Source organism: Seriola lalandi, unplaced genomic scaffold (assembly GCF_002814215.2).
Source record: "Seriola lalandi dorsalis isolate HSWRI2012SDOR001 ecotype SW California unplaced genomic scaffold, Sedor1 jcf7180002054125, whole genome shotgun sequence".
Taxonomy (NCBI): Eukaryota; Metazoa; Chordata; class Actinopteri; order Carangiformes; family Carangidae; genus Seriola; species Seriola lalandi.
In genome coordinates, this window is record NW_019524678.1 from 384,651 (window position 1) to 394,762 (window position 10,112).

Below are 10,112 nucleotides of genomic sequence, written 5' to 3' on the forward strand. Positions count from 1 at the left end.
ACCCACCCCCTCCTATTTGCTTTTACTGTACGTTGCTACACAAACAGGTGCATGAAACATCAAGTCTATTTCCACAGCTGTTATGCATATTAATGGATTACTAAGAATGAGCTTAAAGCGTGATCTAACATGATCGTAGGCGCCAGGAAGGTGAGTACGAGCATCGCCAACACTGTCTCAGAGGCGTGTGGTGGATGGAACAGAATACAAGACACTTTATCAGTGCATTTCCTATGCAGGGGCTGTCTTTTGGTGAGGGAAGGTAGGAGATTGTTGGGTGGCTCAGGCCTTAACAGTGAACTGTATGGCTGTTGATATCACAAAACAAGTGCTAATTTGGGAACACACAAGGCATTGCAACTTTGCCTGTAAGTAGTGTTAGAGCAGACAAACACACAGGCGCTTCTACTGTTCACAATAAACCACTTGTTATCAGTGAACTAAAAACTTCAGTCTTGTTGCTCCTAGTGAATCCTGCTTCAAAATGCACCACTATAATGAATAACTCAATGCACAGATTTCAGTCCTTTTAAAATGGTAGAAAAGGGTCTGAATACTTGTAGACAGATGCCTTGATGCTGGAGCATGACAGCTTACTATCCATTAAAGGGAAGCATATTCTCACAAGGGGGTTGGTACTTTCTATTAGAAAAAGCTTCCTGTCCTGTTGTCAAGAAATATTTGAAGGATCAATGTGGTGAAAAAACATTAACGGCCTGGTTATCGCGATCCACCTGAATTTCAATGTAGTGTAACAAAAAAAGGAGCATCCACTCATCAACCTTTGGCAGTTACTTAAAGTAGTGGTGTCTGATGGTCAGCTTTAACTGGGTCACTACAGGTCCCTTGTTGAGTCACTCACATGAAATGTGGCAGCTGTTGTCTGGTGAGAGATGGTCCAAAGTGGTGCAGAACAGTAGTCTCTATTAGTAGTGTCTAGTCTATTTGCCTTATAGCCAGTAAATTCACAGCATTCATATTAATGTTTGTGATTCAGTCAGTTTTAATAGGAAATTTCAATTAATTTTTGTCTGGAATTGATGTTGACCACATAATGTTTTTTTTCTTTTTAAGAAATGGCTTTCAAATGACATTTCATTTCACAATTAGTAAATTGTGCTCGCAGGTAGGTTTGGGACAAAGTGCAAGTAGTAATCACTGTGAGCCGGTGGGAATGGGATGAATAAATTAGATCCTGTGCAGGTCTGTAGCTCGCTGCCTACCTGTGCTGAGAAGCAGAAGGACCTTCATGGAGAGGAACTCGTCGTAGGTTAGCTGCAAACGTACAAACTCCTGGCTCACCTGCCTCATGCCCACACACAGGTCATACATGGCTGACTGCTGCATGCGGTCCCTGAAAAAAGAAAAGAGAGATGAAGGAGGGAGGAGAACATGACAATAAAAAAACATTTTAAGCTTCACAAAAAAGTAGTATTTCTTTCAGAATTCCTGTATTAGATTATATCAGTATTAGTTATAATCCTCATCCTCAGTACTCGCTCAATTGATTTTTTTTATTTTTTTATTGTCAAAACTAACTCATAGCTCATTGGCTTCCTCACTCCATTCCTATCATACTAGTTCAGCCCAGTGAAACAATATTTCCACACAGTGCAGAGGAGGATCCTACTGGGCTAAGAGCAGAATACCAAATCCCCCCAGATTGCAGAGTGCTGCGTACAGCATCACAGCACAGATGCACCACTTCTCTAAGACTGTGGCAGACTAAAGACCCCCTATCTAACTCTAGTCACCATAGAAACCCTTTAAAGAAGGATGTATAATTCCCGTATTTATGTTGATAGAAATGACACATACATGAACATCTGTTAACTATACTGAGATCTACATGTTTACTTAACAGGCTTATGCGAATCGATGTGTTGAAAATACACCACTAAGCGCACACGCTGATCGCGCATGCCCGTCATGCCTATCGCTTTCTCACTCCCCTCGTTTTTCACACACATTTTATCAGCAAAATAATCTTGGTTACATCACAGAGTTCACAAAAACAGGAAAGAAACATTAGAAGGGATATATAGTATGAGCCAATCAGGAATGTGCTCTGCAGATGCCACAGATTCAAGGGAAACTCTGGCTTTAGATGCTACTTCTCTCGGCTATAAATCACCATCCCATCGAGACTACAGTAATTAAATGCAAGTGGTGTGGCTTGACTTGAAAGAGGTCAGAGTTTTACCCACAAAACAGTGAAACGGCATCATTACATAGGCTTTGGGGCTGGAGACTTCGCTCTGATAACAACTAGACTAAACATTTTGTAGAGGCGGCCAGAAGGAGCCGATTCAAAATGAGTGCATAATGTTCCCATTAAAGCAAGACAGCATAACGCTTTACAGTATTTACTGTACAGCTGTGTCTGTGAGCCCGACTGAATAACTGATAAACTGTGACAACGCCTGAGCAGACCTGTTTCCCTGCTGAGCTGCACTCTGTATGTGTGCAGTTTCACAAAGTGCAGCATAACATCATTTAATACCTACAACTTTGGGCTGGAGTTTGTAAAATCTCCACACGTTTTCTCTCTCTCTCCCTCTCTTTCTCTCTCTCTCTCTCTCTCCCTCTCCTTCTCTCACACTCTCTTCCTGAAATCAATTTTGCTGAATCACTGCCCAAAATGAGCTGCTGGTTTGGGGAGGAAAGAAAAAAAAAGGCTGGCAGCAGTCTCTCTCCTTCCCTCCTTCTCCCTCTCTCCTTCTCATCTCTCTATATCTCTGTCTCGCGCTCACTCTGGTTTTCTCTCTGTCTTTCTCTCTCAGTGTTGGACTCTCTCTCTTTCTCTGTTTCTATAGTAAAAGATTCAGGAAGGAGCACAGAACTGAGGAAAGTTCAGATTCATCTTTGGCTGTAGGAAGCTGAAAAAAATGTATTTGGTCAGAAAAGTATGTCTGAAGAAATCACTCAACGTCTGACTGAAATCACAACCAGCCATTCCTTTTCACAGTCAAATATCGTGTCAAAAATAATTCTAAAATTAATCTTTTCAAAAGTGAAACAAAAAACAAAGAGGTCTTCATAGATACATCAGAAATGCTCTTAAGCCCTTGAGTGGGTGGGCCGGTGTATGTTTTTGATTGACGGCTGAGCTGACGGGAACAGTGACACAATGTAAATCATCTTGCACCGGTAACTGCAGTTACAAGTCAAGGACAGACAGTGTTACTTACAAATTAAGACTACAAACCTCATAGCATGTGAACTTACTGACATTGACATTTTCTGGTAAAATTTAAGCTGGTTATGGTGCCGCAGGTGAGCAGCTAATTAGCGATCCCGCCTGCAAACTCACTTTATAAGTGCATTTTTTGCAGTGGTTTGTTGTCTGTGCGACCGTCAGCCAGTGATAGAGCAGTCCAACAATTCTGTGTGTCTCTGTAACTGTTAAGTTTAAAATATAGATTCAAATGAAAAGATTTGCTTGGATATATGAAACGTTAGCTCTCTGTGCAGACAGAAAACCAACAGCACACTGACTGGTGTGGGCACAGACAGGGGGTGCTGCTGCCTTGAAACCCAAAAATATAGTCTGTCCTGTCTCTGTGGACAGTGGATCTTACTGTCATTGTTATATATTCTGCAGTACATGTCTACCTTTACGCACAGTAGATAAATTCTGCCTGTCCAACATGTGCATTAATTGAATTAGGAGTGAGTGCCCAGAACCTTTAGGGAAATAGCATTGTTTATCTGTTGCAAGCATTCACCACACATAAAAGACTAAATGACAGATTATGCAAGCTTACTTTGTCTTTAATGTAAAATGCACATTTGTCCCTGCAGTATTTACTCTACATCAGTGACAGATTTCACTCTAATAGCTGAGTGAGTGGACAGTCTACTCAATAAATGCCATAATGTCCTGGGTCAATAAGCACTAAGTAGCTATGGAAACAAGTGTCCACTGTCCACTCCCCCAAAGACTCAGCAAACTTATGGACCAATTTTGTCCCTATTTCTGACTGAATTATCAATGACGTATGCAACATACACACTTGCGTACGTTAACATCAAGCAACACACAACACACCTTGGCCCAAAAAGAAAACACAGCAGGGATGGCAGTGACATCCAGGCAACCCTCACAGCATGTGACCAACATCCAGGACACCCCTAACAACAGCCAGTCTACATCTCCTCTGCTCTGTCAGGCTGAATGCCAGGCCTATCCGTCTCCTGAGATGTGGTGTACAGAAACCGCATCATATACAGCATACAGCAGAATACTGTACAGTAAAACAATTCTCATATTCATTTATTCTATGAATGCTTGTGCAACTCCAGTATTTTCCTCTGTGTTATCATCTTATTTCGAACTGGACTTGCCAAATGACACAAACCATTAAGTCTAGATCCCAAAATTAGGTTTTCTCCAAAAACTGTTAGTCATCTTACAGAAAGAAACACATAATTCTTAATAAACTGTGATCCACTTGGCACTAAACAGATTAGAGGATCAGAGGATCACTGGTGTGGCAAACTAATGCTTTTACCCACTGTACAAAGCTCATAGTGCTAAAACACACACAGACAGAGAGGCTGTAGCTTTGTTGCACAATGGCATTTGTGCTGTTGTTTATTTATTTATTTTATTTATTTATTTATTTGGGACAAACTGACCCACTGACATTGACTTACACAAGCTATTAGTTGGAGCTTTTAAACCTGCCCCTGCATGAACCCGCTCCTCTACAGCAGGCTGCCTACAGAGGCTGCTATTCTCCTCTTTGATTAATTCTATAACATTCAATTCATCACCGGCCATGCACTGCAGCTCCAACGAGAACATGCCCACATACACTTCCTCTCCACTTGCTCTCCTGTTCAAACGTATTAACACAGATTAAGTGGGACATTGACTGCCCCTGCTAGGCTTTTGATCGCCTGTGCCTGACGCAACTAAAGAAGCAACAAAAAGTATAAAAGTATTTCCTTGTGAAGTGCCAGAAATCAGGGGCAAGATTATGACCTTGTTTTAAGTACACATGCAACGTCATTATGACAGAAACTCTTTCAGTAGTTTTCAGGCATGTTAATGGAGTGCTTAAAATAGTACAGTAGGAAAATCCACTCCTTACTCTCCAAAGTCCACTTGCAAGAGTGATGTTTATGCATAAATTTGCATCTGATGAGCAGCTGAAAATAGCAGAATATACTAAAGATTAGTAGACAAAGCCTAACCAATTACTGCATCTACTTATCATCTAAAAAACAAATTATTTGTTCTAACATTTGTAATAGACATGTTTGTGTGTTAGAGATCCCAGAGGACATCAGACAACAACACATGTATTTTATATGTACCTAAGTGCCATCACAGAAATGCATCTGCTGAAATTTCGGTGCTTCAAAACTACTACTAACAGGTGAGATGGTCGTGGGGTGATCTTCTCTCTTTGTAACATTTTGAAAATAAAATAGTGTAAATAATGTAGATCAAAAAATACAGAATATCTGGCCCCACGCTAAATGTCAAGATCAGTACACTCTAATATCATTAGACCTATGTGCGCAGTATTCTGCAGATATGGAAGTGTATGCCTACTCGTTAAAGATGAGGTCAGGGGCAAAGTAGAGCATCTGTCCATTGGTGTGTTTGTAGGAACGCCAGCTGAGGCAAAAGGAGGACAGACACATCCATGAGTACTGGATCAGGGTGATTTGGTCCTCAATGGGCAGGCCCCGGAAACCTAACACACACAAGAACACACACACACACACACACACACACACACACACACACACACACACACACACACACACATAGCATACACAGATAAGGCTGATGAGAAGAAAGCACTCTGTTTTGATGTAGCTGACTACACTCGGGCATTTAATGAATTTGGACTTAATAAGCACCAACTAAGGAGGCATTTATTTAGCAGGGCACGTGCATGTGTGCACATTACATACTGCGTATCTTTGTTACAGTGTATTTTTTGTGCCAATATTTGTTAAGACATGATCACCACTGAGAAATATTCACCCATTCTTCTTTTTTGCAAATCCCACAAGGCCTCCAGTTATTGGCGTGTTGTCTATGGAGCACCAGAAATAGATTTGAATAGGAAACTTGCCAAACTCTCAATCAAACTCTGGCAAGAAACTCCTTATGCAAAACACAGGCCAAGTGAGGACACACAAGTGACTTATCAAGGCTTAGGAACTATTTCAGTCTATATGCACATCAATCTGCCAAAACAAATCATTTAAAAAATGTTTACATATTTGTAGAAAAGGTATGTCAAATACCTAGCTTAACACTGTTTGGCCAGTTAACATTAACTTAGGGGTCTTCTTTTTGTATTGACAATTTTGGTAAATGTTGCCCTGTGTGTTAGCCCTGCCAGCCTCCAGATGTAAGCTGAATGCAGGCGGTGGCATATCTGAAAGTCGAAGGTACTCACTTTGACCCTTCTGTCTGGCTCCCCTTCTATTTATACGTCCGGATATGGCAAGCAGACACCGTGGAGGTATCAAATATTTGCAATACAGCAAATTAAACAGCCTCAAAGAGCTACCTGTGAGGCATCTTTCAATATGTCTCCCACTGACTGGCATTTTAGGGGAACTTGTTTACCCCTTTTCAAACATTTGTTTTCTTCCCGTGCTGTGGCTTATAGGTAAAATTAATGAGACAGACATTAGATCTTCTGTTCAACATGATGTAAATGAGTTCTGTTTGGGAAATCTTAATCTTGATTCTATTTAATGGTAAAATAGGATTCATTGCTAATCTTGTTGAAGCTTTGCAGAATTATTTCCTGACCTAATATTTGAAATTAAAATTTGTGTGCCGGCTGCACTCACAAAACCAGCAAAATGGAGAGATCAGAAGTGAAGATAGCATGTTATCTTTATTAAAACTAGTCAATAATTACATTGTATACATGCCCATGACTAATAATTTTACCACTTTCCTTTTTCTATTCATAAATAAAACAGACTAAATTTCTAATTTTTTAATACTAAATTCATTATAAATATAATATTATAAATGTAATAGTGAACAGGCTCAATGGTTTAAATATTGCACTGGAAACACACAATTTACAAGATTTACAAGCTGCTTCAATCTAATTCACTTACTGCAGCCTTTTTATTGACTTTTAAAAGCAACAGGAAAAAATTCAACTACTAAAACTACTAGTGCAACTTAAAAGACTGCAACTGTTTCCATTATATCAAAACCTTTAAAAACTCATATACACATATATTTGAGGGCAGTGTTTCAACTCCTTTCCAAATCTGGTTTAAACACACTCATAAAGAGCATTTAGGCCTCAGCCCATCGCTCTAGTGGTCACTAACCTGGAAGTACTTTGGCCCACTTCACCATGCGTACCATCTGCTTTCCGGCCAGGCGGTTGAGACTGGACAGCAGGTGGTCAGTGGTGTCAGGCTGCGTGTTGTCATAGCCAGAGTACACCTCTTCAGGCTCAATCAGCTCCAACACGCTGCAGATGGAGGGCGGCAGAAAAGGTGTGACCACCCCAGGCCCGTGGGGCACCAGGGCACTGGCAGCGCTGGCATTCAGCTCCTTCTCTGAGGACAGGTAACCACCTCCAACGCCACCTGTGGCAGTTTTGCCGTCCTTAGAGCCCTGCAGGTCCTCGCTGACTCCCTTCAGCTTTCCTAACTTTTTGGACTTTCGTGCTGTGGGGAACATAATGGTCCTTATTAACACATTGTTGATGGTGGGATTTCTTACATTCATAGTCTGAGTTTATAATTGCAATGTGTCGTATGCTCTACAGGTATCATTTAAACCCAAATATGGATATACATCTAAAATAATAAGTATTATCTGGCTGCAGAAATTCATGTCTGTTGCAAGTGTTAACAATGTCTACTACTATTGTCTATGGTTATTAAATGTTTAATTTTAAACCAGGAATGATCAGTGTAATTTCTTATTTTGCACCTTAATGTTAAAGGCGTGCTGATCAAACTTCCACAGTATCATTTTTGAGGAAATTTGTATGTGAAGGAAGGAAGGATATAGCTTTTTGTAACTGTTTATCTGTTTATGTTAGGATGTGGGTCGGAAACTGTAAAGTGTCTTGAATGAGGTCCAGTAAAACCAGGAGCAGAAAATAGTCCAATAATCATGTTTAATTTCCTGTGTATTTTTTAGCCATACACAGATGGAAAACTTTAAAGGATGATAAACAAGCAAATAAATAGATAAACTCAGTTGGCAGTTTATTAGATGCACCTACCTAAAGCTAATGCAACAGTCCTGCAATAAATCCTACTGTCATGAAGATTATTGTGTTCAGTTTTAATGAAATAGTTTCTGAGATGTGTTGATTCCTCTGTATGATTTTGAAGGATGTAGTTTTTGGTGCTGTTGAACCGCATTGCATTATGCACACCATTTATGATATAAATAGAGTGGAAAAAATAATAGAAACACCTGTCCATATAACACATTACAATTCAACAGCTTCACAAACTGCAGCTTACAAAAAGACCATTAAGATGACCCACTACCTCTATAAGACAGGTTAAATAATGCCAATGGAGTGAACATTTTAATAAACATCCATACAATTCACACAGGTAAGCCAATCAGCTTGTTCAGGCAATCAACTCAGGTGTGCTGTTCCACTCAAGACCGGTGAGCACGATGTGACTAATCATGCAACAAGTCCTTGGGTTTTTAAAGCTAAATAGTCTGTCCAGTGTCATGCTCTATCAGTGCTGTCGCTTCACGGTTTCATTAAAAAAAACAAAAAAAAACAAAAAAAAAACACTGCCATAATGCTGCTACTGATGAAACACTTCATAATCAAGCTGGCCTGCTCAAACCACTTGTTGAAAACGTTTTGTTTTAGCCAATGTTAGCTGCTCGCTACTACCGGTATTCCTAAAGTGCGTCCGTCTGGAAGTTTGTCTTCATCCACTATTTCTCTACAAGCTGTGTTTCAAGACCGAAGCTGAAGTTTACCTGTCCTGCTTTCCGTGATTTGGGACGGCGGCCTCTCTTCCAAAGGATTTTATCCTCACTAAAATGCCGGGAAGTCACTGCTTCGCTTCAAAAAAAAGTAAGTTACTGCTAACGCTAACGCTGCTAGCTAAAGTGCTATAAACAAAGTCAGTACAATACGCGACTAATGTTGCTGTTGCTGGCTGGTTTCTTAGTTGTGTTTCAGCTTTGTTTTCAACTTTTGCTTAATTCAGTTATTAGTTTCGCAGCGTGCTGGTCAGGGTCGTGCGGGCTGCTAAATTTCTTCTCTCATGGTGTTGTTATGTATCTAACTGTGACTCATGTAGGTAGCTAGCAGCTGAATTAGCTTTTTTTTTTTTTTTCTCTGGGTTTTGTTTGAAATGATGGTACTTATATGTTGATTTAAACAGTGGTCATACTGATGTTTTTGTATTTAGCTAGGCACCCGGGTATGTAGTAGATGGTATTGGTGTGTACTGGCAGAAGGAATATAAAAATGACTTGCACAGATACTTATTCCCCTTACTTCGTATTTGAAATGTTTGTAATACAAAAATATTTCTGCTCCTTAGAATCGGATATAAACAGTTTAGCTCCCATTCAATGGTTTACACCGCTGCTACTCAGAGACACACTCATTGGCTACCTTAGGCTTTTATTTGTAACTCAAGGTCATCAGCTGCTTTTCAACATAGCATTTCACTAGACAGATATGTTTTTACTCCAAGTCATGTTTTTGTGGTTTTAATGTGCTTAGGTTAGTAATTATCTGCTGATAAGCTGGTATGTTTATATATGATTGACACTGGGTGCTGGGTCTAGATTTATCCTTTTAAGTTCAGTAGATGGCAATCTCACCCACAGCGGTTGTAAGTGCATTGTCAGGGGGAAATATACTGTATGTTGGCTGGGGCCTCGTTCACACGAGAAAGATTTGAATAGCTGATGTTGGATTCTGTACCTAATGGGGTTTTCAAAGTTTTTAGCATCACTCCCCAGTCTTCTGTGTACTTGGTGTGTGATTGGAGGGAGTGCCTGTGATCAGGAAGCAGGCATTGCTCTTTTCAGTCCTGTTTTCTAATAGGTCTGTACCTTCAACTTTTTTTTTTTTATTTGGGGGGGGGGGGTGTTTGGAAAA

The 10,112-nt window shown here is 40.2% G+C and overlaps 1 protein-coding gene across 2 annotated transcripts in view; it reads right to left on the reverse strand.

Annotated features, from left to right (window-relative positions):
- The window catches only part of nr3c2 (nuclear receptor subfamily 3, group C, member 2), a 73,271-nt gene that overhangs the window by 9,344 nt on the left and 53,815 nt on the right, over window positions 1-10,112 (reverse strand). For both annotated transcript variants that reach the window (XM_023403336.2, XM_023403337.2), the window contains exons 5-7: window positions 7,333-7,677; window positions 5,567-5,711; window positions 1,224-1,354 (exon numbers count right to left, since the gene is read on the reverse strand). In XM_023403336.2, coding sequence (XP_023259104.1) covers window positions 1,224-1,354; window positions 5,567-5,711; window positions 7,333-7,677 — 621 coding nt within the window. The remainder of the gene's footprint in view (window positions 1-1,223; window positions 1,355-5,566; window positions 5,712-7,332; window positions 7,678-10,112) is intronic.